We start from the raw sequence: 20,614 nt of genomic DNA, 5'->3' as shown, positions 1-20,614 counted from the left end.
GAGTCCTGGAAGGAGTGTTAGTCTAGAGATTGTGGGTGTTATTTACGCTCCCTGCCTAGACTGTCCCAGAGGTGGGGAAGAGTCTGTCGGGAGAGCTGAGCTGCCCTGAAAGCCTGCCCTGTATCAAGTGATGGGCTTGGATTATTAACCTGTCAGTGGTGTGGGTCAGGTAGAAAACCTCCATTCCTGAAGGGAACAGCAGGCAACCTTAGAGGAGGACTAAATGGAGGAAAAAGAAATCAATGACACTAAAAACGACTACAGAAGGTATAAATGAACACTGTCCACAGATCTTAAAAAAAAAAAAAACTGGAAATGTTCTCCAGGAAATATGCCTACACCATTGTCCAGGTGAGAAATGGCGTCCTCCATAGGGTAGGAGCTGGAGGACAGCAGCAGGAAAGGGAGGTGGAGCCATTGGAAGGGTTTGAGGAAAATGAACAGAGTTAGAATCTGTATCAGGCCAAAAGTTGAATTCATTATAGAAAACGGAATTCAGTCATGTGGTGGAAAAGTGAGATCCCTTCCCAGAGGAAGAGGGAAAAGGAAAAAAATACAATGATGGATGCGATTGACGATGCCACCCCAGTGTGAACAGGAGTGAAAATTGAGACAGAAAAGACTGGGAGACAAGACTGGCTGTGCAGGGCAGGGTGGGAAGATGGCTGGAGCAACTCTGCTGGGCAAAGATCCATGCACACACTGGAGTCCTGTCCCTCTTATGGCTAGAACTCAGATACCTGCTATGGAAAGCTTCCCGCAGGCTTGATTGACTCTGTTATACAGCTGGGTGGGTGGAGAAGGAGACTCCAAGGGATCCCCCGGAAATATCCATGTGGCTGTCTTTTAGCAGGGGAATTGGTGGGGATAAGTTTTTTTTCTACCTTCTTTGTTTGAAAATTCCTCCAATGAGAATCAACATTTTATTTTTAAATGAAAGGCGTCTCCCTCTCTTCTCTTGTGCTAGGTCTTGCATCACATGTACTGACATGAAGCCAGGGCTGGGTCAACATCAAACAGAAAAGGGATGGCTTAATGTCAACAGCTTTGTTCCTTCATCTAGGATTGCTCTGAAGGAGAGAGCACCGTGGGGCAGAGAGCAAGAAGTGTCTTAGTGCAAATAACTGTCTGCAGCCTGGCTTTTCAAGCTGCTTTCTTCCCTGTGTTCTTATTTTAAAGTCCCTGTCTTTTGCCTCTTTGCAATAAATTCCATGCATCCTTTTTTTATGACTCTAAAATCTAATTTCTAGAAACAAACAGAATGCATTAGAATTTGGATCTCTCTGGTTTTGATGCATGCACTCTGTCCTTTTTTCTGTTCAACATAATTAATTTCTCAATGAATAGCAGATGAACAATGTTGCTCTTCTGCATTGTTGCTAATGTATGAAGGATAATTAAAACCATAAAATAATTTGCCATTAATGATAACGTCTTTAAGTGTGTAACGTCTTAGCAGTTTCAAAGCCTCATTAGACATTCTCATACACACAGAGCCCATTTTCTGGGAAATATTTTTGAATAATTTTTTTCTTTTATAGCAAAATATTACTTAATACACAAAATAACTTCATTATGGTGATTGTTGTTCTTTCTTTGATTACAGACATACCAAGTGGATTTGAAACCCAATGGGTCCGAGATAATGGTAACAAATGAAAACAAAAGGGAATATATTGAGTACGTATACACATATTTACAAATATTTCTGGTAATAAATTGAAGAACATAGTTGGTTGACATCCTCCGCCAAAGCACCTCATGTGTGTTCAGTTGGTCTTTAGTCACTTTGCACAATGTGAGCTCCTTTTGACCTGGGCTGGTTGAATGTGGGATGTTGAATATGGAATGGAGATTTTTGTCTTGTGACTTCAGTGAGCTCTGCTATCAGGGGGAGAGCAGGGAGAAAGGGTGTAATTGTTGAGTGATAGGACAAATCTTTTTTTTTTTTTTTTTTGAGTATATGGGTATCATCTAAAACTTAGAACTGCAACAGTGAAACCCAGTGGCAGGAACTAATTAGGTAAAATAAGCAACTACCAGAGATAAAATATTTTCTCTCTCTCCTGATTTCTTTTTCAAAATGAAAACTTGGGAAAATAATTAGAATGGATTAGGAAGAATCTCACATGCATAAGCATAATGAAATGCTTCTAATATTTGTAATATTCTTAACCTAGTCTCTCTGGTTTGGTAGAATAATGTTAAATTTTCTTGGAAGTCCAGCTCTTAAGCAGTCCTAGGTCATTTGTATGAGGCAGAAGGTCTTTTGGTTGGGTATGTTACATTGTCATTTTGGGTATCACTGTGTGGTTCAAACACGCCATTCTGGGCTCTTCCGAGGATCTTCAGGCTGCCAGGTGCAGGGATGAGGTCAGTGCAGCAGCATTTGGTTCTGGGGCCCTAGTTTCCACCATCTGTGGGTCACAGCAGTGGCCTGAGTTTATTTTGTGTACAGCACTCCTGTGTTTCAACAAGCTAGTGCCCTCCATTCTTCTCACCTGAAGTTAATCAAGGGGCTTGCATTGAAACCATGGTCTGAGGGTCTCAGCATCTTTAACTATGATCTGCAAAGAAAACCTGTGCTTCCTGATTAGGAAGAAATAGTGTTTCAGTCTCTACTAGGAAACCCGGAGAATAGAACCATCCCACAACAGGCTTCTCTACTCTCAAGTTGAAACCTTGTTGTGCTTAATAAACTAGATGCGACAGCTCTTCCGTGTCCCCATTAATTGGCATACTTGTTCTGATCTTAGACAGTTTTAGCAGGTAACACCATTGTCTTCCTTGGGAAAGTACAGATGGTGAATCGTTTTTTAAAAATGCTCCAGCCCAGGACACTAAGACCTGAAGTTTGAGGAGTCTGACGTGTGTGAAATGTGTGGTGCGTCACTCTTTGCAGATAATTATCCTGGGGTTCAAATGTAGTGAGAGCCAGGGTTCGGCCAGGGTTTCAGCTAGCTTCACTGGAAAAAAAAAAAAAAAAAGTACGATCGAAATCTGTAACTGCTCCCTGGCCCTGCACTCTGGTACCGGAAGGTGGTGTTGGGCTGACGACTGACTGCAACCCAGTTTTATAAGCAGTGACTGAGCACTGGGATATGCAGGCTGCTCCTCGGGGGCCATTGCTGTGGTGCTACCAGCCCTGTATGAGGACAAAATGTCTTTAATGAAATCCAGAGTGGATTTGCTTTGTGATCAGTTCTGCCCAGAACACTGTCACAGGGAAAATGGTTTTAATAAATTTCAGTTACTTTGAGAGTCTGCCAGTTCCTCCTCCAAATTTTGGTATTAGAGGATTGGTGCACATGATAATGTACTCCCTCTACAAAAGCACATCTATATTTATGCACGTGGGTGTGTGGATATGTGTGTATGGTACACCTATGTGTTTGTTCCTCATGATCTTTTCTCCCTTCTTCACATATCGGTGACATTTGATTTGATCAAGTAAGGTGGGGTGGGGGTGGGGGTCAGTTATGCTTTGGAATTTCCCAGTGGGATTTTATATTCCTCATGGGTATCTCAGTGCTTCTTGAACAGATTCCTGAATCAACAGTGGATGCACAATAGCAGACCCCTTTTGCCCCCTGTTACAGGGGTTTCTGTCCCTTTCCCTGCCTAAGGAGCAACAGTCCCCATTGTAAAACAGCAGTGAACCCTGGCCATGAGGGAGGTGGCTGAGCATGTTCCCTTTTCTTCTGCAGCTTAGTCATCCAGTGGAGATTTGTGAACAGGGTCCAGAAGCAAATGAACGCCTTCTTGGAGGTGAGTGCTCCTCAAGTCCTGGTTGAGGGAGGTTGGTGAGTCTCCTGCAGGTGTGCTGGAGCTGACCATGCACTGAGTCACTGGGAGGGTGGGGACACCCCAAGGAAGGCCACCCTGCCCACCTCACACCTTGACCCAGTCTCCAGGATGAGGGTATTCAGTAGTGTGCCACCATTTTTTTTTTTTTAAGTGTTCTCTTGCTTTGCTTCTCTGATTTTCTAATTTGTCTTAACTGTGCTTCAAGAAGACTTTTTACACTCTTGAGCTAGAGCCATTATCTAGAAGTGTCAGGCGGCACCCACGAGGAGTCTACCTACTACTGTGATGCCATGGTCTAAGTAGTTTGAGGACTTGGGCTGAACACGCGCAGGGCGGTTTCCCATCAAGCCATTCCTTCCTGGGACATTGTGTTCCCCTTCGGTGGCTGTGCCCTTCTTTATGCCTGTCTTGAAATTCCTCGGGGATGCCCTCCTGTTCAGGGACACGGATGGCACATTTTTGTCAGTGGGGTCTTACCTAGTACCTGTGCCCACTTCCACCCTGGGAAGGAAGGAAGCAGGCACCTCCCAGATCCAGGTGCTCAATGCTGCGGTTTTCACCAGGCCCCTTCTGAAGATCCCCTAGCAGAGGCCGAGGGGTTCTTCTCTGTAAGAGGTGTTCCATATTGACCAAAAGTGAAATCCTTTTTTTAAATCTGATGAGTGTTAGTTGTTTAAAAGACAATGGAAGAGGGCTGAGGTTGTGGCTCAGTGGCAGAGCACTTGCCTCACATGTGGGTTCAATCCTCAGCACCACATGAAAATAAACAAAATATTGTATCCATGTAAAACTAAAAAATATTTTTTTAATAAAAAGACAATACAAGAAAGCTCCAACCGCACATAATTTCCAGGAACAGATGCGGCTCTCTTGGTGGCAGAGCTCTTCAGCCAACCCTAGCCCAGTACCTGCTAGGAGTAAGGAAGTCCTCACGGAGCAGAACACAAAAATTCAGGTCTCAAGGGACATAAAATGTGAGGACAGTCTTGAGGGGCACATTTCAGACTTTATTTAGATAAGAAACCCCAGGACACAGATTCCCGGGCCCCACCATGGTCTACCCTTTGGGAGCCCAACTTCCTCCCAGCACAGAGAGGTTGGTGTTGCCTCACGCCACTGCTCAGTGAGAGCCTGGTCTGCTGTCCCCGATTCTTCAATGCCCGGCACACCCCCACCTCTCCCCTCTTGAGCTTCGTCTCTATGCCTTCATGTTATTTTTAAATGTGTCTCTTGAATGTCTGTGGCTTGTACTCTCTGGCTCACAATGGCTATGTCATAAATGGCTTTTGGAATTCACCTGCCTGCAATGTCCCATGCCGTCATAGGGTTTTAAATATTAACTACCTGAACCTTCTAGACTCTGTGACTTGGGGAAAAAAATTGTGTTGTGACTCTGCAGTTTTTATGGAAAGTCTGGTTAACTAGATACTGTCACTGACGTAAGAATCATCAATAAGGAATGAGTTTTTCTAAGCAACCAAAAAGAGCTTATGTTTTCTGTAAAATCTGTCTTTTTCGAGGAAAAAAAAGGTGTTTAGAGTGATTTTCTTTTCTTTTTTTCCTTTCAGGGATTCACAGAATTGCTTCCAATCGATTTGATTAAAATTTTTGATGAAAATGAGCTGGAGGTTTGTATTACAAACATGTTATGTAAAATAATTTTTAAACATCATCTCTCATTACAAATGATATTTTTCTATTCTCTAATCTGTCATGACCTACCGAGGAAGTTGAGATAAATTCTATTTTGTGCTTCATTACCTGATGTGGGACTAATGGATAGAAAAAGTCATCTACCATAGCGCCCATGCCCATGAGCGGGCAGTTGTGGAACGTCCCCACTGACCTGGGTTGGGTTCGTGGCACCAGGAGAGAAAAACTGGTTTGTAGCAGCACCCTGCTTTCAAGGCCAGGCTGGCCCAGCATCCCGCCTGCCTCCCCGTCTCCACCATGGTAATAAATGGGGAACTTGAGCACAGACTGGGCTGTGAGCATCTCCTGGAGATTGTAGAACAGAGATCTCCTTGAACTTGACATAATTTATGTGGACTAAGGAAAAACAGCAATGGTATTTTGATGAGTGTCCCTCTTAGCTTCTTGCTGTTGGTGTAGGTGAAAGAGGGCAACTTGAAAACCCGAGGAATATCTTGCCCTTTGTTGTTGAGAGAAACAGGAGGAGGGAAGGCGGTTGTGTCTGTGGCCAAGCTGGTGATGGCACTCGGCCATTGTCCAGGACATATCAATGGAGTGGCTTTCTGTACTTTTACCTTAAAAGTGAAGACCTCAAGATTAATGGTGTCATAGAAACCATGCACTGTGAGCCTGGAATTGTGCAGGTGGAGTCTCTGAGGCAGGGAGAAGTGAGTCACCTCACAGGTGGACCCAGCAAGGTGTGAGCCCAGTCAGGCCTAGGAACTCAGTTTTAAGGCTTTGGGTGTAGTTCTCTGTTTTATTCTAGTCCCTCTGCAGGAAGAATCATATTAATCTATGATTAACCTTTACTGGAGATACACGATAGGCAAAGCAAATCTTAGACTGCCTGCCTCATTACATGTCTGTGCTCCATGGGCCTCTGGATGGGTGAGGCCGATTGACCTCACCTGATTTAATCAATCTGAGGAAGATGAGTTCTTGCTGTCATCCGTACTAATTTGGGGGGTGGGTAAGGAAAGTTTCACATATTCAGATGAATAACCTCTCAAGGAGACAGCCCCGTAATATGCCTATGCGAACAGGGTGTGAAAATCCACCATCCTTGTGCTTAAGTTTGGGGGAGGAGGAAGGTGACTGATGTGTCCTTAATTCCTGTGTGAAATGCCATGGCCTTGTGTGAGGGTTAGAATCAAATCACCCTCATTATCTGTGCTGTCTCTGTGACCCAGTGTGGCAGGGAAAGTTTGGAACACGAATCTGCATTCGTTGGTTTTCCTGAGTCACTAACGTACTCGCTTTCCACAGCGACAAAAGGGTAATTTCCTAGTGTATGATGTGTTCAGCTTTCATGTCCTGTCTCCCTTACATCTGGTCAATGTCCTTAACAGTTGCTCATGTGCGGCCTGGGTGACGTCGATGTGAACGACTGGAGACAGCATTCTATTTACAAGAATGGCTACTGCCCAAACCACCCTGTCATTCAGTGGTTCTGGAAGGTAAGTCCAGTGCGCCCAGGCCCTGCTCCGCCGAGTTGGGGCAGAGGGCTCAACAGCGGGCTCTTTCAAATGACTTGACTTTAGGACTGATGCTGGATGTAGGGTCTGCTTGGACTAGGACCATTAGGGAGGGAAGAGCCCTGTCTAGAATTTCTGTCATGCACAGCATGAGATTTGAATCCTCATGAAAGGCCACTGTCCTTCCTTGACCACCTGTTAAAGCAACTTTTTTTTTTTAGGAATCCATTGAGTAAGAAAAGGAGTTCAGTGGTCTCCAGAGTACTGTGAAACTAGGCCTCAGAAGTGGAAATCCGAATGAGCTTTCTCAGGGTATAAACTCACTGTCAGGGCTGACTTGTCCAAGATGCCATTTTTCTGTGAAGAAACCGTTTTCTCAGTTTTGTTTTGTTTTTTTTAAACTAGTTCCAATTTGGACCTTTATATCTCTCAACCAAAAATGCAAATGAAAATTGATTTACTATCTTAGGGCCAACGCTTGCATCCTGTTCGGCTCAGGAGGGAAGTGAAATAGAAATGGGTTTGTTCAGAGAGATGGAAAAGTAACTTTAAAAAAAAAAAAAAACTACCCCACCCCCAACCAAAAAAAGACTGATTAAATTTAAAGAGATTATCTAACATTTTAATTTCTAAAGTTTAAAAAATTAGAAATTATTTGTCATTAATATTATTTCTATCAGTAATTATTTCTATTATTATAAATTATTTTTATTAAGTGCCGGCAGAAGTATGGGGAGAAGCTAAAACAATCTTCAAATCCTTGATTAAGTCTCAGTCACCTATGACTTTGTTTTTTTTATTTTTTATTTTTTAGTTATACATGGATATAGTATCTTTATTTTGTTTATTTTTATATGGTGCTGAGGATCGAACCTAGTGCCTCACATGTGCAAGGCAAGCGCTCTGCCACTGAGCCACCACCCCAATCCTCATATGTTTTTTTAATAGCAGTTCAAGCAGCATCCAGATATGTAACATCACACAGATGGCTTTAGAGGCCTATTTTTGCCTCTGTTTTTCCTTCTTTTCATAAAATGTTATCTTTGGGGAATTTGCAGTCTGCAATCCTGTCTCCTCACCTGGGTTCCCCTTGTGACGACCATTCTGGAACACTATATATTTATAATTGGCCTTGAGGGAGCTGGCAAGCCTCAAACTCAGAAACCTGAGCTGGATGCCATCAAAGAGTTTGCTTTTTATATCATTTATTTTGGCCTCTTGGCAGAAGAAGAAAGACCTGGTGATTAGTCACTAAGATTAGAGAGGCTGGAATTGTGGTAGCCATTTAAAAAAAATAAAATAAAAATACTGACTCTGTTTTCAGGGTCAACTGTCTAGGTCTTCTTCCATGGCAATATAAATAAGATTAAATTTGCCTGCCCGCATTCCAGCAGCATGTGCTGCATGTCACATGGGGACATGATGGCCTTCTGCCTCTGTTCATAGGCTGTGCTTCTGATGGATGCAGAGAAGCGGATCCGGTTACTGCAGTTTGTCACAGGGACATCCCGAGTACCCATGAATGGATTTGCCGAACTTTATGGTGAGCACCATGCCCAGATCCAGTTCTCCTGTGGGGTTCTAGCCCCGTGTCTCCTGTGGGCCAGGGACACTCTGCCCCCCGAGGCCTCTGCCAAGGCTAGGAAGCCCTGTCAGGTCTGCATGCTCACATGCTCATATGGGTTTCATAGGGTCCTGCGTAGACACAGACAGGTGCTTCTACCTCAGGAAAGGCACAGTTTGTGAAGAGAACCATAGTTTTGTATTTTCCTTTTTTCTTTTTTCTTTTTTTTCTAGTTTAGTTTTTTTAGTATATCTTTAAAAACAAGGTTTCCCCTACCCACCCATGTGGTTCCAGAATCACCAGGTGATCCTCTCAAGGACGCCTCCCCTCCAGGGGGCGAAATTCCTCAGTGCTCACTTGAAAGAAATCACTCTTCCTACTGCATGTTGAAGCTCACATTCATTCATTTCCCCAAAAGCAGCTATAGATTTACCTGCTGGGCCCAGTGCAGGTGTTGCTATGCTGCTTGCACCTGGGGCAGTTCCATCTGGCAGGTGCAGCCGAGTCTGTGCCATGAGCTCGTGCCACTCCCAATGCTCCCAGCATTTAGTACTGTGCCCCTGCAAAAGATGGTCTCACAGGAGTCACCCCAAGCCCTGCCCAGCAGTGGCCACTGTCCTCCCGTCTTCCCTCTTCTCTGAGTGTCCCTGCGGCTCTGTCCTGCTGCCACAGGCCCTGCTGACATGTCTTGTTCTTTCCTGTCCAGGTTCCAATGGTCCTCAGCTGTTTACAATAGAGCAATGGGGCAGTCCTGAAAAGCTGCCCAGAGCTCACACATGGTAAGTGACCCAGTGCTGGAGTGTCAGCCCACAGTGTGCTGCACACTCGGCTGCGTGACGCCAGCCTAGAGGAAGAGTGCTGCACTTCCTACCCATAAAGAGCTCAGGGTGAAATGACAGTGTCGTGATGAGAACATAAACTGCAGTAAACGCCGACAGAACTGGAAGGCATGGTCTGATTCCTCCCAGAGTGTTTGCACATAAAGGGCCAAGGCCTCCATTCCTCAGGACCCCCTCCAGACCCCACCTCCCTGACTCTTCTAGGGAGCAGAGATTTCACTTTTCACCAATTAGGTGTGTGGCAGCTGTGAGCCTCTCAACAGGGCTGGGTTTTGCTTCTACCTTAAACAGGTCATTTGGAACTTAGGTTAAAATTTCCTATAGAAGCCTTGATTTCAAAAGTGTAGGTCAGTAGCCCATGACCCCCCAGAATTTACTGAGATCATGGATGAAAGAGTGTTAAGAGGTCTGTAGGTGGCCCATGGCCCAGGGTGGCAAGGAGTGGCACCCCACACCCTTAGGAGGCCCTGTCAGGCTGCAGGTAGGAAGGAGGCCTCTGTTGTTTCCTTGGAAGAGTTACACAGCACCCACACAGACTTGGCCCAGTGGGTTTGTGAAACCACATACGGAGACCTCTTGCTAATCCGAGCTCATGTCCCTGTGTTGGTTTTTCTGCTTAGGCTTTTCACTCTTGCTCCTTAGAAAGCAGGGGTGTGGGCCTCCTGGAAGTAGTGAGCAGCATGGCCTGCCACTGTCACAAGCAGCAGGGCTTCCAGTCTGCAGTGACCACACTGGGCTTAACATGAGCCACAGATGCTCCACAGACACATGTGTCTTCCCTTCCCTGTTGCCAGATAAATCTCACCAGCCTTGTAAAGCATGTCTCCTGGTTCAGGTAAAGTCTTCCTCCACGTACTTACAGGAAGCTGCTGCTTTAAAGGGAAGGGCCTGATAGGGGAGAGTCATAAAAGTGAACTTGTAAAACATTGGCTGTGAAAGGTATTTTCCTTCTGTATAGAAAAGAATGGTTTTTCCATTCATACCAGTCATATGACTCTGAATGGAGTGAGTGTGGTCACTGCCTGTCAGGCCTTTTTGAAGCAAGCCGAGTCCAGCCTAAAAGTGGTGAATATCCAGAACAGTCATTGTCTTGGTTCTCGGCCTTTGTTCTAGGGAAACATGTTTTGATAGTCTAGAGTTTTTATTCCGAACAGTATCAGAGTCCAGGGTAGCATTCTGGGTTCCGACAGCCTCGGTTTGGAAGGCAGCCCTACAGAGCCAAGCCCCAGGAACCAGCTGTATCCATGCAGAACTCCCAGTCTCAAGCACCAGTAAGGGTGAATATTATAAATTAGTAAATTACTGGGCAGAAACATCATCCATGGGTCAGGCAATTTTCCTCTTGATGACAACCTTATGATACACTGTGATCATTCCCCAGGGTGTTAGGACACTTGCTCAGGAATACACAGTCCACAGATTCCCAAATCACAGGATTTGAACTCGGGTCAGCTACAAATAGCCAGTTCCCTTCACTGCACCATGTCCACTTCTGTGGTTACAGCCCTTGTCCTGTTCAGTCCCTGCCCCTCTGTGACCCCGTGGTCAGGTACCTGACTGTTGAACTTCTTTTCAATTTTGGAGCCACGATTCAACCCGCTGACCTTAGCTGTGCAGTGGAACCACAAATAAGGTGTTAAAAACACCGATGCCAAGCTCCTGCTTGCAGAGAATAGGACCTGGTTGGTGTGGCATGTGGCCTAGGCAGTGGGACTTTAAGGAAAAAATATTCTCAAAGATTCGTTTTTAAAGGTAGACTTAGGAAGGGCAAAGGTTACCTAGGAGGAAGAGAGCCCAACTGCCTCTTCCCAAAGCTGATTTTTCTGGTCTCTGTGTCATGAAAGTAAAGCCAGCTGGCCCTCACCAGACTGACCGAGGACGAGGGGCTGGCTCCAGGTAGGACTGCGGTACTCTGTCTGAATGGCTTTCCTCCGGCCAGGCCCTGTTGGTGGGAACAGGAACTCTATGGCCACTTCTTAGCAATGGTTCCACTGTGACATTCCCCATGGAGATGTTTCATTTCTTCCATGTTCCATGAGAACATAAAATGCACAGACTGCAAACTGAAAAATCTGATTTAGCAGAGTGAGCAGAGCTGACAGAGCTGGCCCTCTGAAGGGTCCTCGGATGCCCCTCTCAGGTGTCTGACATTCGTGGGGCTTCAGTTCATTGTTCTGTGAGAGTCGCTCCTCAGAAGTTTAAAATGACTCTTTAATAGGAATCACAGACCCCCCTGCTGTATCCATGATCTCATTGGCCCACACACCCTAGCCCGCTACAGCCTGCTGAGGACAGGGACTGACTCTTGTCATCTAGTTGCCTCGTGGCAGACCAAGCCAGGTCCTTCAACAGTAACTGGCACCTGGTACCTTCCAGGCACTGTCCCAGACACCAGAACTGACTGACCCTCATAATTGTCACAATTCAAAGACTTGGGTCATGGTGACCCATTCTTACAGAGAAGAAAGCTGAGGCTTAGATCTCAGCTCTTAATACTCCTCTCTTCACCTCCTCTCTCCATTATGTTAGTATTTCTTGAACTCAAATCCCATATAGGCCTCTTTTAAAAGGAAAAAATCTTCACGGATCCTTGAGAGTGGGTCTTCAGACTCTATGGGAATTGCAGACCCTGGACCATGAGCCTCCCGTGTGAAAGAGCCACATTCTGTGGAAAAGCACTTTCTAATGCCTTTCTGAGAAGTGCCATTTAGGAAGCACAGAGTTGCACTCTCGATGTTTACCGGCCGCTATGAAGTCTAAGTGGGGCTCGTTAAACATGTTAGGGTTAGTGGGGCCCAGCATGGAGATGCATTTGTTTCTGCTGATGATGATCAGTGGTCAGCTTTTAAAACATGCAGAGCGGCCCTGTTCATACTTGGAGTCAGGTCAGCACGGGGTGGGGTCAGCTTTAAGCACAAATGGTGTGGCCCTCACAGTAGAGGCAGCCATGCGTGGGTCAAGGGGTGGGCTTCAGAGCCAGCCTGCAGCAGGTTACCTCGCCTCCCTGTGCCTCAAGTTCCTCCTCTGTAAAGCCAGGGGAGAAGCATTACCTTCCTTAACAGGGCGGGTGCCAGGGCTCAGTGCAGGAGGACAGGCACAGCACCGAAACAGGCCGACTCCACGAATGTTAGCCCTCCTCGAAAGATCATGAGCCGCTGCCAGGGTGTGTGGCCATGTCAGGACAGGTGGCCACATTCAGGACATTCACATCGGCAGTCCCGACAGACACTGATTCAGCAGACATTCAGTAAATATTGAATGAATAACAACATGGATCACCATCATCTACTGAGTGAACCATGACACTGGCACACTTGCTGCCCTCCAGGCCCACCTGACATGTGTTCAGATCTGACCCTCCCAACACCCAATGAGCAATTTCCCCTTTTCACAGATGAGCAGACAGATCCCAAGAAGTAAGGTGATTTGCCAGAGGTCACATGGCTAGCAAGTGGTCGAGCCAGAATTTGAACTCAGTTCTATAAACAAGTAGACGGTATGCCTGCAGGGGCCATCCACATGTCTGAAGACTTTATTCTCACCAGGGTGGTTTGCAGCGCCCCCAACTGAAGCCGCCTGATGTGTAAGGGCTGTCCTAAAGGGTACAGCTCTTTTCTCCAAACCTCTGGCTAGTCTGCCTTTGGTTAGCAAAGATAACCTGTCATTGGTGTTCTGGAGCCCAAGTAGCCTGGCCTCTGCTTTGGGGTTCACAGCTTTCCTAGGAGTAGGACCCACAGCACCTTGGCTGTGCCTCACTGCTTCAGGACACATCTGCAGATTGGAGGTCACTCTGCCCACCTTGAAGGCTTGTGATGAAAGTCAAGGAGTCCATACAGAGACCTGCACTTGGCTCAGGCCTAGTGGAGAATAAGTGATAGCATTGGAAATGGGCATAGCCTCGCTGCATCAGCAGCCCTGGAGCATGCATTAATGCTCCTTCTAGCAGAGGTTTCATGGACTATTAGAAAAGGGTTTTTCTCCTCGGTAATTATATAGCTTGTTTGGTTTGGGCAGTTTCATAGCTAGAATTTATTTATTTTGTACTCAGAATTGGGGCTAAAACCTTTTCATTCCCTTGTGCAAACACCAATTGCCCCGTTAGCCAAATCTAGGAAGTGCTGTTGGAACTAAAGGGTGATAATGGTGGCCTTCTACCTACACTGTTTGTTCATTTTGCAGCTTTAATCGCCTTGACTTACCTCCATATGAAACCTTTGAAGATTTACGAGAGAAGCTTCTCATGGCCGTGGAAAACGCACAGGGATTTGAAGGGGTGGATTAAGGCCTTCTGACTCGGGGCTGTCCATCAAGCAAGTTCCCCTTGCACTTTTGCATTTGCCTAACAGACTTTTGCAGAGCAGGGGGCAGAGACCACTGCACGTGCTGTCTGAGCCCGGCCTCCACCCGGGCCCTGCCCGAGTTCAGATGCGGGAACCCAGTCCCAGCTCGAGTTCCCACCTCTTCTACCACAAATCCTCAACTGGTTGATGTGTACACTAATTACATTTCAGGAGGACTTGTTCTATTTATGTTGTGCCTCTGCAGGCAAAGCCCTTAATAAATATTTTGCATACTTTCTAATGACAATGAATGGAATTAATCACTCCACAGGTATAGTATTACAACTCATGTTTACTTTTTAAAATGATTTAGACCGATTTTCAGATTTTATTTCATTACAATTAAAGATGTCTCATGTACTTAGAAAGTGAGCATATTTTTTTTGTATTTGAATTTCATACCAAGCTTAATGTTAATGACATTTTTATTTTTGAAGTACTTTGACACCCCTCCACCCTCTACTTTATTAGAACTGGAAGGCTCACTTTTGTCCAAAAGCCTTCCACAGACAAGTACTTTTGAAAGAATTTCAAATAAAGCATTAGGCATAATGATAATTTTTCCATACTCAGAATGAAAATAAACTGGATATTACTTTCTTTTGTACAAATTTAGGTAATAGCTACAGGCTGAGAGAATTGTAACATAGCATGACATTTGTGTTAACTTGAAAGGAATCACACCATTATTCCTTAGAAGTAATTGTGTGTGCTATAACACATTTGAGGCAGGGTTGGACTATCATTTCTCATTGGAGAAATTACTTAACCCTTCCTTGCTGTACAGTCATCATTTTATTATATTTTCCCCTTTGCTGTCTGTCATAGAGACATTTTGAATGAAACTTGGCATTGCTTGATTCGAAACTGCGGAAGCCAGATCCGTTCTGTCTCCTCCGGGTGTGCATTTGCCAACGGCGGCAAAGTAACCGGTTCCTGCTCTAACTGCGCCACTTCTGAAGGCACTTTATGTACTACACGGAGGTCATATCTGGTTCCATTTTTGTTTTTTAACATACACATTAAGTGTGACGATGATTTCTTCTCCCTGCACACATCTTTCCTGTGCGATGTCTATCAGTTGTGAATCTGGCTGCTGGTGTATAGAAACCCGGATGAAAAGCTGAGCCTACAGACCTGTCCTCTCCAATTGTTTTGTGACTTCTACTCGACTACAAGGATTTATTTAATATACACTTAATGGAACCGAGTTCTGTTCCCTATGACCTGGTGCATGCTTCAGTACCGTGTCCCGCCCAAGTCGTGTCTGTTGTACACTAGATTAACAGACTCCGTTTGCTCCACTGAGGTCAAGCTGCTAAACTGGGGGTGGCGGAGGATTGAGGGTGTGTGCACAGTTTGCGTCTTTTCCACTTTTAAGTCTCGTTGCAGAATTCTGTCATGTTTAGAGACTATGTCTGAGACAGCGTGGGAGTGCAGTTGTCCTACCATCCCTTTTAACTTGTGTTGTGGTTGTTGGGGAGCACTGGAGGTTTGATTTCTTGGCAGGCATATTTAAGACAAAAAAATTGTGATTTTGAAGTCTCTGTAATAGAAGAAAGAGCTCTGGTGTAAGAATTTGCTCATATGCAAATTATGCAGCTCCGAATGGCACGTGAGATGCCCTGGGCGGCTGTGGCTGTGAAGAAGCACCGAGGCCTCAAGTTACAGAAGGTGGATTGCTGTGGAGCTCAGTGCTGGCTCCTGTTCATAGTGGCTTAAAATACCTAGGAGTGACCAGAAAACTTACATGCTAAGTAATTATAAAAAATGATGTTGCTCATTTTTTTTTTTTGCCTTTTGGTGGGAAATTTTCCCATAAAACCAACATGACAAATGTCTCAGTGGTAAAGGTCCCTTTTTTGTTGCCCTCCTAGTCCAAAGTTATAGTAATCTTTAAAAAAAAAAAAAAAAATCATGCCATTTGAGTTGAGCAGAGTCCTTGGATGAATTTTGAGAATGATCAGGTCATTATAGGAGGAGAAATCTAATTTCTACTGTGAAAACTGGGATTCTTCAGTCATTTCATAAACTGTGTGCATTTCATGAATATTTTGATTTTTTTGAAAACAAACTAGCCCAGGTATTGAAAATAGGAAAATAGAAACTATTCTCATCATTTTTAAGCCAGGAACAGGAGAATTATTGAAATATGCCCCTGAGAATATTTGAACGGTGGTAATTGTGAATGGCACATTAGTTTATCTACCCCTTGATACTCCTCCAATTTTTAACAATTAAACATTGCTGGATTTGGGGTTTGGTTAAATGAGAATGCAGTCACTAGTCCTCAGCTATTTGTGAAGTTTTTCTCTGCCTAAAGGCCCCGAATCTCTCCTAGATCTTGCTGTCTGCTGTTGCCTGCTCCAGGCAGCAGTGGAGAATGCACTGCAGGAAGAGCAGGTTTTTGAGTCATTCTCTGACCTCCCTGCTCCAACAACTGTCCTGGGGGAGGAGGTTGGTGCTGCCTGTCCTCCTTGTCCCACCAGCCACACTGCTCTGCACTTCGCGGACTCTGTTGCCCATTTGCTCCCAGGCCACAGTGACCACCATAACCCCTTTCCTCTGGCTCCCTGCAGAAGGTGGTTGTCGGGGCTGAGAAGTGAGTGCTAGAGTTCGGGAAGGCTCTGAGTGTCACTTGGCTGCCTGTGGATCCTGGGTGTTACTGTTCCTGCCCCTGGTTGGCCTTTGGATGAATTTGGGAAGTCCACAAACAGCGTTAGCTTTGGAGAGTGTTGCTTCTCCACTCACTGCCCCTGGAACAGGCGACAGGAGGCATTTTTCTCAATGTGTCTGACCTCAGTGCACTTTCCTTGTTTTTCTGAAACATGGACTGTCCTTTACTTTTCTGCAGCCAGTCCTCTAACAGATCACCAGGAAGGGACAAACTTAAGTTTTGTTTCCAAAGCCCTTTAGAACAGTCCCTAAATTCAGATGGTGGATGAGAGAAAGCAACTTGACATGAATTATTCTTCCCGTGTGAGGACCCAGTGTCAGAGTCTAAAAAATGGTGTGCAAAATATTTGAACCACTTTCTACATCTCTCAATGTGGTGTAGGCAATTCATATGCCTGTTCTTTGACCTTGCAGGATCCCAGTTGACTCTCAGAAGCCAGGGTCACATGCAGCAACTTTCTAATTGTTCTAACAGTGAGGAGTTGTTTATCATTGACTCTTGTATATTCCTGATTGTTGTGTATCTCATCTCTGAAATGTTGAAGTCTGCAAAGAGAGCTTGGGTTCATCAGCTCTCCAGTCGCTTCCCATTGTACTAGCTGTCTGCTTCCTGTCCTCTCCCTTCCTCACCCAGACTAAGCACCCCTGTGCTGCCCTGTGCGGAGGGGAGATGCTGCCTGGAGTCATTTTCTGATGTGCCAGTAGGGGTGCTGCTGTGCAGGGTGACTGCCTGCCCTGCTCCCCACTGACCCCCCAGATCTTGTACTACCTCTGTCTCCTTCAGGCATTGGGATACCTAAGTCACGTCAAAACTGCCAATTTCAGGACTGAGATGTGTTCAGAAACTTAAAGAATCCACTTAGTACTTTAGCTTTTAAAACTGGGAAGAAAATGTGATATACTTTGGACCACTTTTTTTTTTAATTTATATAAGCCTTAATGAATGGTGTATATACACTTGCGTACGCACACTCCACCCCAGAGTGTTTTCAGTGTGTGAGAAAATGCTGTAGCTTTAGTATGTGAGCCTTTGTAATGATTCCTAAGAAAAGGGGTAGCTTTCTGTTGGTACAGAATTTTCCAGGAAAACCACTCCTTTGACATCTCTCCTGTATTAAAGATGTTGCCCTCAAAGCAATGCATGTTTGAAGCGCATGTCTCTTTGCTGGTTTTATGTTTGTAAGGAATAATGACATCACTTCGTGTACTGCATTCTCGACCTGGCACCAGTTCATCGAAAGCCTTTCTCAGGAACATAACCTGCATCGACAGAAGCCTGTGTTCCCGTTTAAGCCAGTCTACCCTTCGTATCTGGACTGATTTCACCTAGTTTGTCATGGTTTCCTTCATGTTAATTTTGTGTGACTTTGTTCTTACTACTCTGTATGTAACATACCTGTATACCTACATATGCTGTCCAAATATATGTGTATATATTTGTATAGCATTTTTACACCTCTACAAGTAATCCGGTTTCAAAAGGGAGAGCTCAGTCCCTTCTGCAGTTTTCTCCAAGCTGTGTGCTGAGAATTCTGATGCTCAGAGCCGAGAGAACCCTAGGAAAAAGATGTTAATTCGCTGTCATTTATTAATTCAGGATCTGTTATCAAATGAAACCTGAAAAAAAACTGACTTTTAAGGTGAAAAGTGTTTCAAGCATTCCAAATGAATTCTCAATGTTTCATAACTTTTTATTATAAACCCACCTCCTAAAATGAAGCCAAGTACTATTTGGTCAAACAAAACCAACTACCTTGATTTTTTTTTTTTTTTTAAGGACAACTTATGGATAATGCTCATTTTCACAATCAGAATAGCTTTAAAATAAGGTTGAATTTGATACAGGAAAAGTTTTGTTCAAGAACAAGTCCTTTTTGCTTTTCTTGAGAGCTAAAGAGAAACTGTCGCTTGTTTTCCTGACAGCAAAAGAGTAATGTGGCAAAATGAAGTCATTGTAAAAAGTGATGCGACTTGTCGAATATTTAATAAAGAATTATGGAAGCTGGAGCATTTTCTACAGCAAATATTATGGGTTTTCTGGTTTCAAGTTTCTTAGTGCATGCGTCATCCTGATTGTGTCAGAGGGGTTTAAACGCCTGCAGGCTTGTGGTATGTTCACTTCCTTAATCTCCACTGAAAGTTCCACGCCTTTATAAATAGTCTGCCCAGAACACACTGCTTCAGCATAATATGAGGATGCCCAATTGTTCTCATCATCTGCCATTTCATCTTTTTAAACTGGCGCATTTTATATAACAGCATATAACCCATATATGAATCCATTCCTGGAAAGCCAGGTTTCCCCTCTAGTTATCCAAGTGACCCTCTGCTCATTAAAAAGGTTGTAGGACCCAATGACGAAGCTACAGTTGTGCTCAGGAAGTTGCGATAGCCATACCTGTGTCAGTTCCCTTGTAAAACTCTCTGGCATGTTTCCATACACTGTGTCATTCTGCTCAAATAATCTCTTTGTTTTGGGGGAAATTTTTCCTCTCTTTGTTAGTACTGAGCCTCATCTGTGTCCTTTGGCCATTCCCTTGGGGACTTCCTGCTGTGACTCTGGGCAGGATGTGATGGAGTGAGCCCTTGATTTCTTGTCTTTTTCCTTTAGCAGAGGAGCTTGCTGGAAAGCCGTCAACAGCACCCAGAGCTCCTGCCTCCCCACCTGGGCTTACACAGACACGCCTATGAGGTGTGTGGGGCCAGAACCACTCTGAACTCTTCTGTGTTAAAGCAAAATGTAAAGAGTAAAATGAGGGCTTGTGGCTCAGTGGTGGAACACTTGCCTGGCATGTGTGAGGCCCTGGGTCCAAGTCTCAGCACCACCTCTAAATAAATGAAGGCCTATCAACAACTAAAAAAAAATTTAAAAAGTACAATGAATAAATTACCTCAATGACACAGTGGCTGGCTGGCAGCTCTTGACCTTCTCTGATATAGGCACTTCCAAAATTTTAAAGCCCCTGGTGAGTGTCAGCAGTGAACATGAGTGTCCCCAAATTCTACAACTAGCTCTCCAGGCTTTTGGCTCAAAAGAGCCAGGTTTGAAGAATCCCTGGGGTAAGAATAGAAAAGCTACTTTGTGGTTTGTTTGCTGCTGCCTCCTCTGAGAGACCATTTCAGTGGGTTTCCAGAACACTGGAGCTGGGGAGTCATTAAAGGACTTGAATTGGGCAGAGGGGAAAATTGAGTCTGGGTTTACTGAAGACTGAGCATAGACTCCATAACTAGGTCCTCAGCAGGCTGAGGAGGGTGAGAATAGAGAGATTCCCTGTTGGGGACTTTGCAAGGCTGACCTGTAGCCCAACTGAGGAAGGTCAGTTTGCCCCAAGCAGACCGTCACTTCTGCCCAGTGCCTTTCAGGGCCCCTTCCCCAGCCAGTTCCCCATACTGCTAGTACACCCCCTTCCCCTCCAGATCCCAAATTGGCCCTGACTACATTCCCGGTGGGCTTCAAGTCACAGGTAAGGGAGGGTAAAGGGGTGACAGGGTAGGTGGAGGGATTCTCCCTGCCTCCAGCGAGGTGACACTTCCTGTGGTCCACTGGGAATAACCTAGACTTGCCAATTTCAGTTGTGCTGGCCAGTTCCTTGTAGCTCTGCGCTGGCTGCAAGCTCTCTGCTGGAATTGTGGAATGGAGGGGCAGTGTTGGGGGTGGCAGTAGGTGCCCATGTATGCACCCCAGATTTTCTTTTCACTCACCAAACCCTAATGTGGGGGGGATTTTTTCCTCCTGGAGGGGAAGTCTTAATTTGCAAGTTAAGTTTGGAAGGTGCGCTCAGTACCAGAGTCAGCGTACCACCAAAAGGACCAGACTGGACCTAAATACCATGAAGGGCCATAGGCAAGAGAGGCAGATCTGTGGTACAGAGCTGCTGGGCCTCAGATGACCTGGCCGAGGGACCCCTGGCAGTGCCCCAGCCAGGCTCCTCTGCCAAATTGATGAGAAGGCAAGTTTGGGCGATTTCTAAGCAATACCCTTCCTTGGCAGTTTTAGATAGAGTTGCCAGAGCCAGGAGGTTAACTTTCCAACCCTGCTTGGCTTGGTCAGAGCAAATGCCAAAACAAGCCAAAGGTTGAAGATTCTCTGCTGCAGTGTCCCGAGCTCATGGAATGTGCACCCCAGAGGGCCTCGGCTTTGTCTTTCCAGCACCCTCATTTTCCATCTGAGCCTCAGGGCGCTTGCCCCTAAACACTCCATGTGACCAGGACTGTGGTCCT

General features: G+C 45.2%; 1 protein-coding gene across 6 annotated transcripts in view; it reads left to right on the top strand.

Annotated features, from left to right (window-relative positions):
- Nucleotides 1–18,422, top strand: part of Nedd4l (NEDD4 like E3 ubiquitin protein ligase) — a 140,951-nt gene extending 122,529 nt beyond the window's left edge. For all 6 annotated transcript variants that reach the window (XM_015482349.2, XM_015482351.2, XM_015482347.2 and 3 more), the window contains 7 exons: nucleotides 1,607–1,680; nucleotides 3,708–3,768; nucleotides 5,376–5,435; nucleotides 6,849–6,956; nucleotides 8,421–8,517; nucleotides 9,245–9,317; nucleotides 13,557–18,422. In XM_015482349.2, the coding sequence (XP_015337835.2) occupies nucleotides 1,607–1,680; nucleotides 3,708–3,768; nucleotides 5,376–5,435; nucleotides 6,849–6,956; nucleotides 8,421–8,517; nucleotides 9,245–9,317; nucleotides 13,557–13,659 (576 nt within the window). In that variant the 3' untranslated portion in view covers nucleotides 13,660–18,422. The remainder of the gene's footprint in view (nucleotides 1–1,606; nucleotides 1,681–3,707; nucleotides 3,769–5,375; nucleotides 5,436–6,848; nucleotides 6,957–8,420; nucleotides 8,518–9,244; nucleotides 9,318–13,556) is intronic.
- The last annotated feature ends 2,192 nt before the right edge of the window (nucleotides 18,423–20,614 follow it).

Source organism: Marmota marmota, unplaced genomic scaffold, assembly GCF_001458135.2.
Source record: "Marmota marmota marmota unplaced genomic scaffold, marMar, whole genome shotgun sequence".
NCBI lineage: Eukaryota > Metazoa > Chordata > Mammalia > Rodentia > Sciuridae > Marmota > Marmota marmota.
Note: the sequence above shows the minus strand (reverse complement) of the source record. Positions and strands in the feature narration are given on the sequence as shown.